This window comes from Anser anser (assembly GCF_964211835.1).
Source record: "Anser anser genome assembly, chromosome: 15".
In the NCBI taxonomy this organism is placed as follows: domain Eukaryota; kingdom Metazoa; phylum Chordata; class Aves; order Anseriformes; family Anatidae; genus Anser; species Anser anser.
The window spans coordinates 951,020-971,588 of record NC_139736.1 but is presented as its reverse complement, the minus strand read 5'-3'; the positions used below and the strand labels follow the sequence as shown (position 1 = coordinate 971,588).

The window sequence follows — 20,569 nt, the reverse complement described above, 5'->3', positions numbered from 1 at the left end:
GCGGGGCCCAGCTCGGCAGCCGCGGCCTGGATGGAGGCCGCAGCCCGGAGGGCTCCGTGCTGGGCGAGGCGCGGGGGGACGCGCGGCTGGGGCGCCCGCGTAGCGCCCAAACAAGTTTTGGGGGCTTGGGGTCCTTCGAACTCTTCCAGCTCAAACGATAAGGGAACGCGGGAGGGCAGCTGCTCGTGGCAAATTTGCCAGATTTATTTGAAAATTGATGGAGAAAGCCGAAAGCGATAGGAATAGGACAGATGGGTAACGTATTTGAAGAAAAAAAAGTGGGTTTGGTGACTTCCATATACTCCACCATATTGGAAAATCGGCTTTGTGGCTGTTGTGGAAACGGCTCGCTCCCAGTGTCTTCTGTTAAGAGTGTATCTGTGACCAGCAGCTTCACAGACCCTTTAAAACCACTTCACCCACAAGCGTTCTCTGTATGTAAACTATACTTTGGAATTTCCTGTTAACGCAACCTGTTTTTTCACTGAAGACATTGTCATTCAAGTGCTATTGAGCATGGTTTCATCATTCACTTGTAACTTTTTTTTTTCCTGGTTCCACATACTAACCATGTTAGAATGCTGGTGAAGGGTGATGGCACAGCACTTACAGAGAGCATAATAAGAAATTCTTGGAAATGTCATAAATTCTAATATGGTGCTCAATTGTCAGTGATGATAAAGCTTTTATATTGCCTAATATGATACTTTAGTTTATAGTGATGATCTGCCATCTTGATAAGTTTGGATACGATTAAAGACTTTGGGATGTCGCTTTTCAGAAATAAAAAGAATTCTGAAGTGTTTTCATTTCTCATACAGTAAACTCTTTTTTTTCCTGTTCGCCTTGTGGTTCTGTGACATTTTTACAGCAATCTTTTCTTTAAAATGTGTACTAGTTTTTTTCCTTCTCCTGTTTCACAGTAAAATTCAAACTGGGTAATATGTATGTACACTGCAGTAACTGTAACTTCAATCCTAGCCTTTAAAATGATTGGACTTAAAGCTTGCTGATTGTCTACAAATATTAAAAAATATATATTTTCGGGAGGATGTCTGTCTGTAAAGGGACTTAACAGCACAATGTTCAGGGGCTGCTGATGGATTTTGTTGTATTGTGTGACACGTAGGTAGATACATTTCAGAAGTGTTGATTTTATTTTTTTATAGTAGTATTGAATAAAATTGTCAGAACCTTTTGAAAAATGTTTAATTTGTTTTAAGGGCTTTGCTACAGGAGGGTCTCTAAACTTTGTCCGCAGTCGCTAATGTGTTGTAAGTTTCACAAATACTAGCGGGCTGATTGGCCAGCTGTCTGAAGTCACAGTTGTAAGAGTTGTAATAAACAGCCTTAAAACCAGAAAGTTGGATGGTAACACTGTGATGGAGCCCAATTACTACTGGGGGGGTGGGGGGTGAAGCCTGTTAAAAAAGTTTGTTTTCAAAGCCTTGTTCTCATGCATGCCAGAATCCGGGGAAGAAAAAGTATCTGCCTCAGTATGTTACAATGTTAAGTGCAGTGTTGCCTAAAGATGGAGTTAAAGCATATCTCTTAAAGAGCTTCACTCATTTCAAGGCAGTAAGATCCTCTTCTAGGTACCTCGTGTTGCTCTTAGACCGTTGTGATTTATTTTTTTTTTAAATAAATTCTAAACTTGGTGTATTAGCAGCACAGATACTTACTGAAGTTCTTGTAAGGGTGATTTCCACTTAAAAAAAAAAAAAAAAGAAAAAGGAAGTTGGAAATTTCATTTCTTACTAATTGGATGTAGATATTTAAACACGTTCAAAGATAAAGGAAAAATTAAATTAGGACTTCTGCCTAAATGACATGTCTGGAATTCTTAAATATGGGTGTAAAGCACTGGTTTCTTACAACTTCTGTCTGTGTAGGAGTTCTGAGATGTTAAAATTATATTGGAGAGAACAAAGTGTAACTTACAAATGGTCTACTTGTTCAGGTGTTTCAGAATACTCTGACCTTGCAAAATGCAGTAACTGTCACTTCTCATAAGGGAATTCTAGTAATCAAAGGAATGCTAGTTTAAGCTGAAAGTAAATAGGAACTTAAATATCAGTGGAAAAAATATGACCTGATGAACTCTTTCAGAGGCTGGGAAGGCAAAAAGGATGGTGGGGACCCATTTCAAAAAAAAAAAAAAGGCATGTTCTCAAGAATGAGTATTTAAACGTGACTCCTCTTCATTTGATCTGAATTTGATTGCTGTCTTTCACAATAGATATTCTCACAACATCCGCATTTTTTGTGGAAAAACTGCAAACTTTAGAACTCTTGTTTCTTGAATAGTCTTTTTCTGCCCAAAGCATTCTCACTCAAAAACACTTGGGGAAGGTATAAGGAAAGCATTCTTAACTGGCAGAATAAATTTAAAAAATGATTAACTCGGAACTGGTCGTGGTGAGATGAATAGTTTTAAGGAAGAATAGGGTTTTTAAAAGACTCTCTTGAACTGGGGACTTGCATGAGTTCATTGTTGCAGCCTGCACTTGACAGCTTTAGTAATGCGCAATGTGATGTCTTAAAAACTCATGCTAACTCCAAAATCACTTGGTCTCGCTGCTGAGGTGTCTACTGAAAGGTCAACAATATGCAAACTTAGCACATTAGATAAGACATTTAAGCAATTTTTAAACCTCGTCCTTCACTGTACAAGTTTATATTGCAGTGCTAGTATCAGGGATTGCTTTGGTTACACCTCAGTGCAATTAATTCTTGGGCTGCCACGCAGTGTTATTATGCAGAGCCTTCAGAAAAGATGTGGAGTTCCCGGTTTCCCTGGTGAAGCTGAGTGTAAGTCGTGTACCTGTTCAAAAGCTGTTGTGGAGCTCGGGTGCAGCGCCAGTCTGGGAGTCAGCTGCTTGAGCTCTGTCACCAGCAGGTTTGGGATCCATCCTCCTTGGGAGTGTGGAGTCAGCTAGATTATTGTCCCTTTGCCAAGCGCTTAAGGCAGGCTCAGTTTGGTCGATCTTCACCTTGTCTCTGGCATTGCTTCCGCTTCCACCAGTCACAGGTTGAAGTGGCACGTGGTGCCACTAAGGCATTAAGGCTTCAGACAGTCAGTGTGGTCAGATTAATGACTCAAAGTTTGTTAGATTTTTGTCAGCTCTTCCTTTCAAGACCATAATGACAGAAACGAAAGATCTGTAAGCCATTTGGGCAACTGAACTAGCTAATTCAGGAAACGATGGTGTGCCAGTGGTAGCTGAGATCGTGGATACCTATGTTGGTGGAAGCTAAACACCTAGAAATAGTAGTCTGCTCCATCAGTAAGGGTGTTCTGAGGCAGTGCTTTCAGTGCCAGCTGCAGAGCTCATTTTGCTTGCTGCAAAGTGTGCAAATGAGCGTTGATAAGAACAGAGTTAAAAAATGAGATGAGGGAACATATTTTAAGTGCTAGGGAGAAAAGGCATTCTTGGGAGTTGCACTGTTTTCTGGTAGAGACGATCTTGAATGTTGCTGGTGGTTGTCATCTTTTACTCTTCAAATCTTTCCACCGATAGTATATTGTCTCACTATTAAGCAGAGCTTAGATGCCTAGCAAAGGTGGTTTCACCTATAGGGTCGCTTTCTAATGATGTTTTTGAAGAGCATATGTACTTTATCCAGGTGAAAATATTTCTCTACGTAGTGCTCAAAAGATGCTTTCTGCAGTCCTGCCAGACTCAACATGGTGGATTAAAACAGGCCATAAAATCCAGAACGAACTTTTTAGAGTAACTCGTTCATAGTATACATTTGATGCAAATTAGTAAAACCATCAGATTTTCAGAATTTTATACTATTTTTGCAGGAAGGTCGCAGATGTGCAGGTTTTGAATTGAGATTTCTACATAGGTATGAGGCAGCAAATTAGTTATTTTTTTTAACTTGTTTGCCTCCATTCCTTGAAACTTTTCTTTCTCTTGTCTCTTTCAAGTATGCTATTTTCTTACAAAAGATACAGCAGTTTTTACACTGTTACGCCTCTTCTGCTTAACGTAACATCCATTTTTTCCTTCGTTTTTGCAAGCTTTCTGTACTAATCGAATCCATATTTTTGATCACAGGTCAGGCTGACGAAAGCCCAGTAGCCAGTTACTGGCTGGCACCGTCAGTAGAACAAGTTTTGTACCGTAAGGGAATAGCAATCAACAGAACAGTCACCTCCTGCTTTGCCGAACGCTTCTGCTCGAGCTCTGCTTGGACAAGTGTGAAAAGTGGCCTTGTTGAGGGTGATCTCACCGCTCGTTTTGCAGATGTCCCGTCACGTGCAGGGGCAGGGTCTGCAGAGCGACGCTATTTTGCAGATCCTGGGAGTTGCCAAGTCCCTGCTAGGGGATATTGCTGCCCATGGGGAAGAAGCTTCTGCTGGGAGATGCCGGTTTAGTCTTAGAGCTGTTAGACTAAGCTGGCGTCTGTTAAATTCAAATTAGGCGAACAAGTTTCCAGAGACTTTGAGAATAGCTCTTCAGCTTTAGCCCTCGTCCGATTTTAAAAGAAATTAAGTTTTTACTTTGCATTGTTTTACTTCACTTTTATTAAAATTTCATCACCAAAACGCATTCAAATAGTTAAGACAAAGGAAAAATAAAGGTACTAAAGCCAACTGGAATGGGGTCCTCTCACAGAAGTAACTCAGCTACTCACTCTCCTGTATGTGATCAGTCTTCCACAAATTCTCTGTCACAAGCAAATTGGATAATTTTAATTACTAAATACCAATAAGTGTCCTATACAAATAAAGTCTTTCCTTCGTGAGGAATTATCACTCTTCTGTTGATCAGTTTAAATATGTAATAAAAGCACAGATGAACATTTAAAGTAAATTCATTCTTACATCATTTTGTTCCTGGGTGGCTGGAGCTTTCCTCAATGCACACTTAACATACAGACTGAAAGCAAGGAAATTTATGTATGCGCACGAGGATAGCTTATTCAGAAGGCAAATGTTAATGCATCTCTTCTAAGGGTCAATAGATTTTCACAAATACTAAAAGAGGACTTCTTCATCTGTACTATAGATGTTTTATGCTTGTTTGGCCTGTCTGCAAGCTTTTTTAATTTGTGGATAAATCCCTTGGCTATAGGAGACAATAGTTTACAGACAGAGCAGACTTATAGTGGGAACAGAAACGAAGCATATTTCCACTGTTAAGGAAGAACAGACATTTTAAAAAATGCACAAGTTTTCTAATAAAAGCATAAGTTCTCAAAGGAAAAATGTGTCTTTTTGAAATAGTTATGGCTGTTATAATCTGGTATGAAAGTGCAAAAATTGTAACGTTTTTTACTTGTGAGCTTGAGAATGGTGGATAAAAACTTCAAAAACAGCTCCTCATAATATTCCTTGTCTATAGATGTGTCATGCACAAACAAAACAGTGTCTTTCCTGTTTCTTTCAGCTGGTGTCCAGGCAGATGCAGCTGGGCTAGTCAGCTGTTCTCGTGTTTACAGCGTAGGAGAGGTGCCAGTTGTAACCTTCTGCAGGACTTCCAAATTCTGCATGTGGCACAGGCATAGCAAACTCTGATGTTCTTGTAGAGCCGCTGTTGCTTATCCTAGAGCTCTGACGTCTCCATCCAGTGGCTTGTTTTCTAGACCAGCAACAATGCAGTACGTGACGTCATTCAGCGGGTAGAAACAGCTACTTTGGGAACTGCAGCTCACCGGATCTCTCAGTTGCTTATCTAGGTCTCAGTATTCCTTGAACGTCTCCAAAAAGTCCTATTTCAGGCCTTTCTTGACTGCTAGCTTTGTAATGGTTAGATTTTCCTTTTGAAAAGAGCTCTAGCAGTTGTTTCAGGATATATGACTTCTATAAAAGCTCCTGTTTGCATGGATTTCATTAGGAACTGTTTTCTCACACAGTTCTAAACTGCTGTGAAGTTCAGAGGAAGTCTGCTCTTTGGTTCCCTTGGGGAAGATCAGGAACTAGTTTCAGCTAAAAGATTTCTCAGTTTTCTGTAGAAGCATTTTGTCATCTGGAAATAGAAGTAACATTTTGATTTCAGTGTTGAAATGATTCTCTGGTAGGTGTGTTTCAGTCTAAAGGAGACTTGTCTCTAGGAAAAACAATCTGAAAAATGGAGCATAAATTATGAAATATTCTTATTTTGTGTTTGATCACTGGGAAAACCACCCTGACAGTGCGTGACTAGATACATGGTGTCTTTGGTTTTCACACCAAGGTTCTGATTCGGTCTGCAAAGGTAAGGGCTTTTAGTATTTAAAACTGTAGGGAGGTTATAGGGATTGGCTGCTGATAGTGCTTCAGAAGGGGCATATCTGACTTGTGTAAGTACAATAGAAAAGCCATTCTAATAGATCTGCGTGTTTCAAGCTTACTCGGTGTCTCGGGTAGTTGGGGGGCCATCCTATGTAAAAGGTCAAAAGGTTTTCTCCTTTTCAAAAGAGCAGTATGATGTGAACCAAGGTAAAGCATGGATAGCTTCAGGCACGCTTTTTTCTAAAAGCTTTTTGAAATCTGCCTTTGTAAGTAATTTTGAGTTATTTTGCTCTGCAAAAAGTGACTGGAAAGATTTCACCCCTTTGTAGTTAATTCTAGCCAGGTAATTAGCTTAAGAGGAGATATACTACTTTCATTTGAGCCAATTCTAGCCTGTTTGTGAAAGCAAGCGGAAAAAAAAAACACAAAGACTGTGAGAAAGTTTCTAGCAATGCCAGTTTAGTTTCCACTTAAATTTAAAGCCCTGAGTAGCTGAAAAGCCTGGTGGCTGTTGATTAATTAAGCTCCAAGAAATGGACAGATTCGGCAGGTTCTCTTCTCCTGTGTTCTGTCTCAACCACTAGCAGCAGAATTAGTTATCAACTATGAAAGCAATGGCTGAAAGTTTTCAAGCTTTAGTTAAGTCCCTGTGCCGTTACAGGGCAAGCTAATTGGGCTTAAGAATTTGGTTTATGACTGTGCTGTGGTTTCTTTTTCTCCAGAACTCTGCTGGTGTTATAGCCTAATAGAAGTAAAAGCAATTTAATCAAGAACAGGAAAGAACCTCACGCAGTAGCAGGGACTCCCCTTAAGAGACCTTTGAGACCATTTTGCTGTTGGCATTCAGACTAGTTAAAAAAAAAAAAAAAAACACGAAACCCATGATCTTGCTGCTTATATTTGATTATGAATGTAAAGACATTTTTAGAAGCAGACTCTTACTTCGAGACAATGAAAGTACATTGTTACATGTAAAATTTCACTTTTATATCTGTAAAAGGGTGCTCAGAAGTGCTGTCTAATTATATATTAATATGCATTCTTATTGCTAATCTTTTTCTGTGTTTGTGGTGTGTTTTTTTTTTTTAGAATACACAGACGATAATGCCCTGATTCCTAAGAACTCGTCAGTAATTGTTAGAAGAATCCCTATTGGAGGAGTTAAAGCTACCAGCAAAACATACGTTATGTAAGTATCCATAAAGCATTGCATCCTTTGTGAGGGTTTTCTTAACTTATTTTTTGATTGATCTTAGTTCGTGAGAGGCATTCAGATTGTATATTTCTTGTAAAAGGTGCCGTTAGTTTTTGTTGTAATGGAGTAGATTTTCATATATCTGTCCCAAAATAGGCTAATATTTTCAGACCTACTAGGGCATTGGGTTTGAACTCCAGCAGTGGTAACTTTTAAAATCTGTTCTATTGGCTTTTTAGTGGGGAAGGTCATTTTCTGAGACCTGAGATTTGAATGGGTTTACATCCCGTTTCCTCTACAAGAGGAGATCCCTTATTATATATATTGCTCTTCTTTATTTTACAGTTGACACAAATATGCATGGTGCTGTAAATTTATAATTTGTTCCCATCTCAGTAGAGTCTGCTTCTCAGCATGTGACTTTCTTGCATTTTTGTTTTTGGGATGTGGCAGGTATTCTTATGGCCCAAACCTGCTATTTTTGCATACTAGCAGTAGAGGAAGGAGCAAGGGTTGCCATTTGGTGAGCCATGCAAACAAGAAGTCTCATACATAAGTGATTTTTGTTAGCTTCCTAAAGACAATGGTTGTTTAAGGCAAGGGGAAAAAAAAAGAACAATGTCCTTAAGTTTATTGCCTTTTGTGTCTGTACTGTGAAGGCATAGCTAAAGCTTTCCTTACTTGAAACTCAGTAAGCAGTTCAGCATGCTACCGTTACTAGTTATCTTTCTGTTTCACCCTAAGCTGGTATCTGTGCTCCAGGTTTTCATCTGTATTCCTAGCATTCGTGAAGAACAGAGAAGCACATGTATTGATTAAAATTAGGCGTTCAAACGCATTCCTGACTACAGGATTAGTGCTGTCGTTCATTTATTCATACAATCCAGTTCTGCATCAGCCACATTAGTATTGTTTGAATGGCTGTCTTTTCCAACCTCCTTAAAGATATGCCCCTCCACCACAACTGGTAAATGTTATTGGTTTGTGGTTTTGCTATGCCTTTGTAATGTTGGTTCTCAATAAGTAAGGTGTACTGATGAGTTACAGTATGTCTCTAACAAACAGTCCAGCAGCATCCTGGTACCCATGAAGCATTTGCATGCAAAAAAGTTGAATTTGTGGGGCTCTGCACATGAACTTAAGCACATTGCTGCTGTAAGTAGCTGTAGTGCTTTCAGGCTCTACCTAGCAATTCTAGACCCCACATTTTTGTGCTTATAAGCATTGCCTTGTCTTAGGGCATAATTTAGGTACGTATACTTAGTGCTGTCTTGTCAGTGCATCCTCCATCTCTGGTTGGATGGCACCCTCTCCTGGTATTGTAATGCGGTTGTAAAATTAGAGGATAGATGCTGCTAGCATCAAAGATCAATTAAATACCTGTATGTGGGGATAAAGAATTCCACGGCTGTTCTAATGTTGAAAATTAACCAGGCAGATGAGCTTTGTCCCTAGCTGGAAATACTACAGAAACAAGTGATGGGGTAGTTAACATTTAGGAATTATGAGTGTATGCTGCAATGGTGGAGAGGCCTCCAAAAATGTGTTAACTCCTCTTGTAGTATGTTCCTCAAGGTAAACATATGAAGAAGCCATTGTGTGGTAATCTAAAGTATTTCCTTATACTTCCTCATCTTCAGGGAGTATGTGGCTCTAACTGTGAGCCTAGTGGTTTTCTAGCAGCGGCAGGAAACACGAGCCTTTCAATTTGTACATAAATTCCACAGCAGCCTTTAATTGCCTCTGCTCATGGGACACTTCGGATGATGTATGAATTGTTTGTTAACTATAGTAGTGGTTGCATGCCTGATTCATAAGTAGCATGCAGATACAGATCAATCAGTATGTGGAATCTCGGCAAGTTTTCAAATGTACTAAAGAAATAGTTCCTAAAATATTGTAGCATTTTCAAGATTATTTTAAAGCAAATTATGGCAATTAAGACCTTTTTTTTTGTCACAGGACTCCTAAATCGCACAAAATCCTAGAAACTGCTTTCAGGTGACATTTCTACTACTATTTTTAGTCAATGTAGCATATGTAACACGTTTAATATTTTGACACTTTCATGGCTAAATATAGTAGATATCTGAACACAGTGCTTGGGCTTCCACAAAGAAACACAGCTCTAAAGACTATGCTGCTGTCATTTTTATTTTATTCCTTCCTTTATCAGATGACTGTTTTTTTGTTTTGTTTTGTTTTCCCACTTGAATAAACTTGTACTTCAGAGTGTCTAGACTATCACTGTTCCTTCTTAGAAATTAAAGTATTGTATCTGGTACCTAATTGTAATGCTAAGGATATACAGATTGGCTAAAGCTAGCTTCATGCTTAGAACATTGATTAAGAACACAAAACTGTAGTACAGACTACATATTTTCGCTCCTGATACAGCAGAGACAAAATACCTGAGGACTTGTGCTTGCACTGTTGTGTTCTATATCTGTAAATCTTAAAATAATATTTAACGAAGTAGAAATGAGATTGTTTTTAGTTGCACTGAATGTACCGAGGGAGAACAGTTTATGTATGTGAATAAATTTCTACGTTCATTAGACTACCAGAACATAATGTTTCGATGCTCAGGTTTTATAACCTGTTTTCACTGCTATTTGTTGGATACAAGTGCTTTCTATTAAATTCTGATCACCTTTATTTCTTCTTTTAGAAGTCGAACTGAACCAGTGAGTGGAACATCAAAAGCAGTATGTAAAAACACAATCTCACACTTTTTTCTACACACTGCACTTAATTATAAACAATGTAGCCTTGCATTAATTTTCCAAGTATTAACTTAATATATTTTCCAGCAAAACATAGTATATGTTGTAAATACAATGTATTTGATTCAGCATAGTAAAAACTGAGTAATGCCATCATTTGCACAGTTCTAATGTGAATTTTGGTATTTGTGCCTAGTAATGCATTGTATTTCATATTGAATATGCTAGAATATTTCCTGTATGACTTTGTGTTGTACAGATACTGTATGATCATTTTTAGATCATGTAGGTTTGAGGTTTGCACAATCGAACATGGTGCCATGTTCTACATCTGTCTGTCTATAGCTAGTAATATGTATGTTTGTATAGGTTGTTGTGTGCTTTTTGTTTCTTGCAATAAAAATGTTTGGAGTGTATTTTTTGCCATTTTCACATTGTATCACTTAGCTTTTGTTTTTAAATACTTTTTTGCCTAATGGTTTTTGAAAATGTTATCAAAAACCACTGAGAAACCATTATTGTTAAACTCGGTATTGTTTCTTATTTCTGACTTGGGGGTTCAAACAAATACCAAAACCAGCATATCCCATACAATTTCTGAGGACATTTCTGTGCAGCTAAATAATTCCTTTTTGTGTCCTTAAATACTCAAGTATTTATTCCTAAAACTGAAATTGAAGTGATATTGTTTGGGCCCCTCAGAGTACATAAATGTCTTGAAAAGATGTGAAGACATGAATTTGAATATCATTGCTACACAAAGTGGTATTCTAAAGTTCTGTGTTTGGTCTTTTTGCTTTATCTAATGAAACAGTTTAGTTTAATAGTTTGACTGCAAGCGAAAATATCTAAAACCTGGTATAAAAATTTTGGCACAAGGTTAGAGCCTGGTGCATTTGTGGATAAAGTCCATGTCATCTTTCTTAACTTTTGTCTGCAGTATATTTTTGGATCTGGGTGGCCTCAGGGTTGGATGCTGCTTTAATTTCCCAAAGGTTAAGCCTCTCTTTAGTATACCACCATTTTGAATTTCCATTTGCAAACGGGGGCAGCATTTTTCTTCAGGCTTGAAAACACGCTGTTGCTCTGCTGCTAAAATATAGATAAGTACATGAGGAAATACTTGATTGGTAATGGTCTTAGATACTGATTTGCCACTTGGGTCAACTATTATGTATAACTGCGAATTTCAAAATAGTTCTTACAGTATAAAAATTACTACTCGGTGTTTTTTATTTTTCATCTTTATTTTAAGTATAACTGCTTTTTCTTCACTAGAATGGTGTGAGGCATTACACTAACCCTGGATCATTGGATCTGATCACTCATTAAGCTGTTAGGATAACTTAATCTAGAAATTCATGAACTCTGTGTCTGCGTTCTGTGAAGAATGCAGCCTCTGGTTCCCATGGAGTGGTGTGCAATCAACCTCAGATGAAAACCTTTTTAAATGTAGGTCTGAAAAGACTTAAATCTGAATCTGACATCCGTAATTCTATCACCGATTGGTTCGAATTCCTTTTTCAACGTGAATGCCTCCCATTGTGAGTTCAAGTTAGTTAAACTGGCCCAGTGACCCTAGTAGTTAATGTAATGCATTTGTGTAAACCACGTTTATAGTATTTGATCTAATTCAGATGGGTTTTTATTTCTTGAAAACAGTTATTTTCCTTTTTGTTTACTAGCATGTGTATAAACACAAATCACATGTTCATAAATAAAGTTAACATTCTTTTAGCCTTGTGTGTTCCCTGGCATGTCTGTATTACATTTTTAAGTAGCATCTGACCATAAGCTAACATAGACGTCTCAAAAAATAAAAAAGAAAGAAAAAAATGGGAAAGAAGTATCTGGAGTGGTGGGGGGAAGACTTAGTGTTAGTTAGAACAGATTAAAGTAAATGGAAGAGAAAGCAAAAATATTCCCCTCTTGTTTGCTCTGACTACCTGATTTGGGCTGTGGGTAGGCATAGGGAGGGTGGAAACGTCCTTGGAACTCTCTCTTTACAAGTCTTACATATGTATGGAGATGGATGGGTACTTAGATACGAAAATTAAAGATTACTGTAAAAACACTGCAGTGTCAGGCACTTCTAGTGTTGGAAGCACAGTGAGATTTAGTTTTAAAGCCAGCTCAGATCTTTGTCTAAAGTTTTTGTTTGTTTTTAAATATATTTATTTCTGTATGTATTTCAAAGTAGAGACAGAATCTTAGTGTGGTAGGAATAAATTACTGGAAAGCTCACCAGTTACTGTTAAAAAGTAAAGCATAAGCAGCAAAGTTAAAGTGAGTAAGAAAAAACAAAAAGGATGCACAAAAGCTTATGGCTCGAACATTTTTTCACTGTCTTGCTGTTTTATATTAGCTGTTATTTTATGCTTCCAAATTTGTAGTGGTGTCATGCTGTTATTACAGCCAATCAAGGAAGTGGATCCTTTTTGTTTTAGCATTAGTATTTCAACAACTGCAAGCATCTCTGTTTATCCTTAGAGTCTGCATAAACGCACAGTTGTGCCCCTTGTTTCAGTGCCATTGAATGCAACTGCGATCCTTCCTGGCAGGATTTTCAGTTTAGCTAAGATCTCAGGTTTTAGGAAACCATTATAATTTGGATATACCACACTAGCAGCAAAACTAGCCTTTTACCCTATTTTCTGTCCCAGTTTCTGCTTGCTGTTTTTTAGCTTCCGTTTAGTCTTCTGGACGAAACGAGAGTTAATACATTTGGCTCTCGGTTCTGTTTTCTTTCTCTGATTCTTCTGCAGTATTATCTTAGGGCTGTGTGCTAGATTCCTGGAGATTTTGTTTCTGCTTCACTAATTTGAGGGACTGGCAGAAACTACTTCAATGGAAATGTAAAGATTAAAAAAAAAAAAAAAAGAATGAAAAGAATGCAGGATTGTTGGAAGATGGCCATTGGGCACACTTACTCAATAGTGCATTGTCTGTTTGCTGCTTTTGGTACCAGTTTGGTAGAAATGAGTGCCATCATCTCCTTTAAGAAATTAGACTGTTGCCTGCAGGCCGAACAATACTGTTTCCTAATAAAATATAAACACTAATTAACATTTTATTAATGGTTTTGTTTCAGTAACTGGTCAATACTAGACTGTTTAATATCTCATTAGATTGCTAGCCTCCAATAGATAGCTTTCCTAATATTTTAGTTGCCTCTGAAAACACACAAAATGGTAGCAGTTGTGCCTCCCTTGAGAGACCTCTTTTTTCCACATGTAAAGGAGTGACACATGGGGTGTAAAGCTTCACAATACTTAATCAGACATCCTTTTAAACATAAGTACAAAATCTTCTGAAAAGAACGGAAGTTGAATCTTCTGGTAAGAGTTGCAGTGGAAAAAAGGTCTCTTATTCCAGATCTAGGTCTTTTCAAAAGACAATTTAAAAATATGTTCAGTTAGTAATGTAGTAATGTTCATGTGCTTTCCCAAACATATAGGGAAGGAATGATTAACTAAAACCAGTGCTTTACTGGAGTAAGGAAACATCTTCTGTGGGTCGATATTTTTTCCCCTACAGTCTGCTAAAGCTACTGCCTTGAGTTCTTCCACCATGTTAGGTAGTGTTGTACAAGAGTGTTGGTTTTTTGTTTTTGTTTTTTTCAGGGAAGAGTTTTTAATGTTTTCTGATCAATTTTGTGATCTCTTGAGGAGAGCTGTTCAATTTACATTCTGAAATTTTATTCTACTTTTTTTTGAACAACTTATAATAAGCAGAATTCGGAATGTCTTTCTGATAACGTTAACTGGTGTAAGCTTACTGCTGCCTGTGACATAATTCAATAATTCATAATACTGGAAAAGGAAAGGGAGTTAACTGTTTTCAGTTGTGGAAAAACTACACTTCGGTGTTGGTTCTCAGTAGCCACAGCAGTCCATTGTTAACTAGTGGCCTTAAGAGCTCATTCCTGCAAGCTGTTCCTGTAGGTAGCTGAGTGAGGAGAGTGGTTGCAATAGAAAAAAAAATGACAGGATTATGTTCTGAATCCATCTTTCATTATCAATAATATGCTTTATGTTTCTTGCTCTTGTGCATTTAGTACTAGGCTGCTATTTGAAAACTATTTTTGGTCTGATAGCAAGGAGAATACTGAATGCTCACACTTCCCAAACTAATTCATAGTATGAGGTCTAATAATAAATAATGCTAGAAATTAGTTTTCTCATTTTTTATAGACTACTTTATCATGGTAAACACCTTAATTTCAGTGATTTAAGGAGGTTTGGCTTTTTATCTAGGCAAAGTGATGGGTTGTTTTTATGACTGATGTTTTGGATTGGTATTTTTATTAGGGTTTTGTGGGGTGTGGTGAGTTTGGCATTTTTAAACGATGTGAGGAGCAGAGTTCATGGTTCAGAGCTAATATGCCTGTGCTTTATTTTCACAGGCAGCTGCTGTGTTCACAAAAACATAACCCTGTACATTTAAAAACGATGAAACGTTACGCAATTGATTTACAAATTACACTGAAAATAAGTTTCCTGTAGTGATGCTTCCTTCTCAAATATTTTTTTTTGAAAAAATCTTTTTAGCAGAAAATTGACAGTTTCCCTACCCCTTTGACTTTTATGCAGCTGTGAGCATTTGACAAAAATCCCTCTGAGATACTCTTGAGCAATAAGTCGATCTCAGTTGGTTTGGTTGTTTTAGTTTCTTCTCATTAACCATATAGACACTCTTAAACTCTTGTAAGTCTGGACTTTGTTTTGAACAAATACAAATTACACTAGGTTAGAAATGCCTCTTCCAGAGAGACACAGATGATATAGTGCAGACTTTCAGACTGCAGTAGAGGTTAACTGTTGCTATGTTTTGATTGTAGAACTTGAATATGTGTTTAATTTTTTGTGAACAGATTGATGACTCTTCTGCATCTATTTCTCTGGCCCAGCTTACTAAGGTATATATATATATTCTTGTCAAATATTTAAAAAAAAAAAAGTGTTTGCTTCCTATTTTAAATCTTATATTGTGATCTATAGCTGGCTTACTGTTGTAATTTGAAGAAAAAAACCAACACTTTAATTTTTAATAAGTTAAAGTATTTATTTTAACTTTAAAATGTGTGTAAAATTTGATACTATCCTGTAAAGAGTAGTTCCCAGTTTGGGAAGATTGAAGGGGAGTACCTTATCAGCCTCAACATAATGTTGCAGTATTATTCATCTTCAAGACACAAAGAAGAAGCACTTCAGAAGCTGTTTACCGTTTTTCATACGTTTCGTTAATTTTTCGTTGGAAACTAACACAATTTTTACAGAAGAATTTAATTGGCTGTAAGTTATGGACATTTCAGGGGGGTTTGCAACAGCCAAAATACAAACATTTCTGTAACATGGACAATTGCATGGTTATTTTTGAATTTCTAGTCTTCATAGATATAGATCCATTCTTGAATGTTGCACAGTTTCATAAGTTGTAGAATATATAGTGGGCAACACGATCTAATTTGTTTGAACACAGACTGTAAATTGTGTAAATGTACCTAATTGTTTATAGGAATATACCAATGTGTATGTGTGGCATATTAGCACGTGACCTTCTGAAATTGTTGTAATGCCATGTTTTGCTATGAAACTGCTTGCATTTTTTGCTCAATAATGTGTAACTTTGTCTGGGAAAGCACTAGTGATTGCACTTTGGAAAAGGCTTAGTTCTAGCCAATTAAACTACCAGTCTTTAAATTACAAAGATTAGAGAAGGCAGGGTCTAATGCAGAGTAGCTAGAGTTTGTTCTTCTGAAAAGAAAAGCTGGAGTTCATGTCCAAGAAAGAGAAGCCTTCCCACTGGTAAATTTTTCCCCTACCCACTGCAGAAATTAAATTGTATACATCTGGCCAAAAAAAAAAAAGGGAATGTAGCCACCTAAAGAAATTGGTCTCCATTAGTGCTGTCCCTAAACATGTCCTTGGTTCTGTGAACTCATGTCAAGTTTTATTCTAAACTGTGAGAAACTGTCCAAGCGGTGTGCACATTTAAGTTTTCAACAAAATCTGAACATTTTAGAACAACACAGGAACATAACAAAGCAGCTCAAAACTGTTACGTACCCTAACCTCTTCAGTGCAGACTGGCTTAGCCTGGAGGCAATGTGTTAACAGTTTCCTGTTTTATTACTACTATGTATTAAATGCCATATTTGACTTTTGGTCTATTCCTAATAATGTTTTGTGGGTTTTGGATGTGTTTTGTAAACCGTTTGGGTTCAAACAAATTAGTCAAGTATTTGTAAAAGTTTTCTGTAAATGTTCATGGAAACGGTTTCATAGATGTTGATCTGGATTATGTTAATGTTGAGAAAAACTGTGTATATGAAACAACCATTTAATAAAATGTTGAAACTAGTTGGTTGCTTTTGTGAATGAATGCATATAAAACCAAGAACATGAGTGGTTGATCTGAATGATAGGTGCTTGAAGGTTCAAATAATTTACAGTCACTCCCTTAGACCCTGCTTGTATCTGGACTAGTGTGTAAAAAACATTTTAACAAATACTGCTTAAAAATCAGCTAGCTTCAATGATTAGAAAATACAGCTCTAGATAAGGTTTATATTACAATTTGTGTGTTAAAAGGACACAATCAACTTGAAAAAAAACCCTTCATTATTGCTTGTAGTTCAAGCACTTAGTATGAAGAATTGTGTTGGGAGGAGCATGCAGCTTGGACTCTACAGTACGTTATGGTCAAATTTCTACTGAAAAGTCTTTTTTCTTGCTGGGGGTTTATAAAAAGCTTGATTCCTTTTAATGCTTATGTGTCAGAAGCTGGATTTCAGCAAGCAGAAACAGCTTCGCAGTAGCAAGTTGTGTGTCCTTTTAATGCTGCAAAATGTAAATAATAGTACTTGGCATCTGTGTTTCTGAATTGAATGTACAATGGATATCTTCTCCTTCAAATAGTCTGGAGCATAAAATTGGTTGAAAAATACTAGATATTGGTGGGTTTTTTTGTTGGTTTTGGGTTTTTGTTTGTTTGGTGTTACACATAGCTTCAGTCCACTTTGTATTGAAGAAAATTGGATTGGTTACACAAGTCTTTATGTAAGGTACAAACAGAGCCTAAGGTTTTGAGTGCCCAAGAATGCTCTCTTCAAGTAGGTTAACAGGCACATAAACATCATGTAATGGCATAAGGACTCCCCAGAACATCTTCAGGACAAATATATTTTATATAAGCAGCTGTTTCATGCAACCTCAGCTAGAGTTGTGCTGCTCTTTACAGGATTGGATGAGTGGTGTTGTCTTTGGCTGTGTGGACTTAAATGTGTTTCTAATGTGTGTGTCAAATAATTACCTGTTAAACAGACTGCCAATCTGGCTGAAGCCAATGCTTCCGAAGAAGATAAAATAAAAGCTATGATGTCACAGTCTGGCCATGAATATGATCCAATCAAGTAAGTGTTGCTGAAGTCAAATCTGTTCTTTGAAGATTGTGAAAAAATTGTAGAGTTGTTTGCTCTAAGGGGAGATACACATGTGTACCTTTTTATTTTTTGTTTTTCCCAAACTTTTTTAGTTACATGAAGAAACCCTTGGGTCCACCTCCACCATCATATACTTGCTTTCGTTGTGGAAAACCTGGCCACTATATCAAGAACTGCCCAACAAATGGGGTAAGATTACAGTGGACTGCTGGTATTACTTAGTTTTGTTTGTTTTGTTTTGTTTTTATTGTTTTTTAATGTAGTTACTTTATGAATACATCAACATTCAAATTAAGAATCATTTTTCCTGAGGTGAGATACAGAGGTTGTAAGACAGTATTACAAAGCCCTTGAAATGTAAAGGGAAAGCTGGAATTATAAACATAAAACTGCCTAATTTTCCTAGGTCATAGGCATTAAATATGTCCGTAGATTTTTTTCTGTGTACTTTCATTCATATATTGATACTTTTCAGTTTAATTGGAATTTTTTCTTTAACTTTTAAATGACCATTAACATTTGTTAATACTTCGTATTACAAGAGGAGAGGATATTTCTCTTGACCCAATCTATTGAAGATTTACGTTTTAATTACACTATCTCTGGTTAAGTATTAATGACAGTTAGCATTAGTCACTAAAGATAGGCATGAGGTATGAATTGAACCTTCATACATAGAGGTGAATTTAAGTTTCTTCAGTGACTGATTCAAAGCACTGAAATAAGCTTGCAGTCTGACTTGTGCTATGAATGTTTCTGTCCTGATGGAATAGTAAGTTAGGGGATGTTTAACCCCTAAGGAGCCAGAAGTTAAGCCACATGAATATCTATTCAGTTCAGAATGATGCTAAACCTTTGAAACATCCTGGCTGTATTCGTTTATGAAAATAAATATTTTAACCATGCAGTCCTCATGTTAGAGAAAAGGAGAGGATTAAAGGATTTTGCTGCTTAGGGTAATCATTGAAATGTCATTTAAGTGCGACTTTTAGGATGAAATATGTCTGAATTTCTTTTCTTAACAGGACAAAAATTTTGAGTCCGTTCCCAGGATTAAAAAGAGCACAGGAATTCCCAGAAGTTTCATGATGGAAGTGAAAGATCCTAACACAAAGGGTGCTATGCTAACAAACACTGGAAAATATGCAATACCAACAATTGATGCGTAAGTATGGAATTTATCAGGTGGACCAAAATGTTTCCTCCCCCTTTGACTGTCAGGTCTCACATGTGAAACAACGTTTTTCCTGTTGGTATAAACTAAGGACATCCTACCGTGCTGAGGACAGCAGTTGCTTCTATTCCAGTTTTAGAAGAGTTTGGTAGTACTTCTGTTTTCTGTTGTTTTCTGAATCTCCTTTTGTAGAAGCTGCAAGGTCGATGACTTTAATTTAGAAAAGTGTCATTTCTTGGAGATTAAATTTATCCTGACCCTACAACTTAGATTTTACCCTCTGGCACAGAAGGGATTCATTTCACAGAATTTCCAGCTGTCAGTTGTTTTTCTGGTCTAGGCTAATTTCTCATTTCAGTTGAGCTAATGCATGGGAGAGTTCTCCAGAAGGGATAGACACTCCCTCTTCTAGTGTTGTGACTGTAGAAAAGTATTTTGAATTAAACGCCTATGTTTTTAAAAGGCTGATTGTAAAATTCTTTGATAAAGTCCAAAGCTTGGAAAAGTCTTCAGATTTCTTCAATTTCTTCAAAATTTCTTCATCTTCAAATTATTTTATTTTTCCTCTCTCCCCAGGGAAGCTTATGCTATAGGAAAGAAAGAGAAGCCTCCTTTCTTGCCAGAGGATCCATCCTCCTCCTCTGAAGAAGATGATCCTATTCCAGATGAGTTGTTGTGTCTGATTTGTAAAGATATAATGACAGATGCGGTTGTTATTCCCTGCTGTGGAAACAGTTACTGTGATGAATGTAAGTATTACTCCCATGTTTGTTAATTCAGATCATCAAACCTGAAAGCAAAAATAGGAGCTAACGAGACTAGTTTGTTACTAGCTCTATTTAATGCTTAAGAATAGCCCGAATAAGAAAGGACTTCTCTGGTATAAAAGGAAAAAAAAAAAAAAAAAAAGCAAGCTTTTTTCCTCTTTTTAACTATTTAGTTAAATCCTTTCTACATGCAGAAAGAGGAGTATGGGAAGTGTACAAAATTGTGCAGGTGATTACGGTGTTAGATAGTGAATGCATTTACTTTGTCTCCAGACTTTTCTCTCATTAAATAAAATGTTACTATTATATAGCCAACTCTGACTACTGTGGACTTCAACTCCCTCTTACTGTGGATTGCAACAAGTGGGTAGTTAGGTATTTAACCTTCTAGGGAGAGTTCGTTAAAACCTTTAGAACCTAAACTTTTTTTAGAAATGTTTTATTTGTTAACCTTATGGTTGGTTGACTGGTAGTGGGGAAAAGGACTAGTCAAAATGGCAAGAAGCAGTCTACTCTGCAGCTTCAAATGTTATAGTAATGAAATATCAAAACTGTATAGTTATTTGCTGCATAAACTATTGAACATTTACAGCTTTATGATCTCAATTCAAGACCATATTCACTCATTAATCACGCACGTGGTTTTATAATTGATTAGAGCCCAGAAAATTTTCTTAGTTTGTCTAAAAAATTATGTTGATGATTGTAATGATTCACAGGTATCAGAACAGCATTACTGGAATCTGAGGAACATACATGCCCAACATGTCATCAAACAGATGTGTCTCCTGATGCTTTAATTGCCAACAAGTTCTTACGCCAGGTAACGTGATCGCTTTTACGTACATTATTCATAAGAAAAGTCTATTTGTAAGAAAGAAAAAAAAAAAGAAGGGGAAGAAAATACTAATTTAACTTTAAATTGAGTAAGGTTAAATTTACTTTTCAGATATATTATCCATTAATACAGAAGCTTACAGCTCCTCAGGGGCAATCAGGTAAATTCAGGTCAATATGTTATTTAACATGATTGCCTC

At 36.8% G+C, this 20,569-nt stretch overlaps 1 protein-coding gene across 1 annotated transcript in view; it reads left to right on the top strand.

Annotated features, from left to right (window-relative positions):
• RBBP6 (RB binding protein 6, ubiquitin ligase) overlaps positions 1-20,569 on the top strand; it is a 93,202-nt gene that overhangs the window by 763 nt on the left and 71,870 nt on the right. The window contains exons 2-10 of the mRNA XM_083799717.1: positions 7,316-7,415; positions 9,384-9,422; positions 10,093-10,129; positions 15,021-15,065; positions 17,473-17,561; positions 17,684-17,780; positions 18,617-18,756; positions 19,342-19,514; positions 20,252-20,355. Coding sequence (XP_083655843.1) covers positions 7,316-7,415; positions 9,384-9,422; positions 10,093-10,129; positions 15,021-15,065; positions 17,473-17,561; positions 17,684-17,780; positions 18,617-18,756; positions 19,342-19,514; positions 20,252-20,355 — 824 coding nt within the window. The remainder of the gene's footprint in view (positions 1-7,315; positions 7,416-9,383; positions 9,423-10,092; positions 10,130-15,020; positions 15,066-17,472; positions 17,562-17,683; positions 17,781-18,616; positions 18,757-19,341; positions 19,515-20,251; positions 20,356-20,569) is intronic.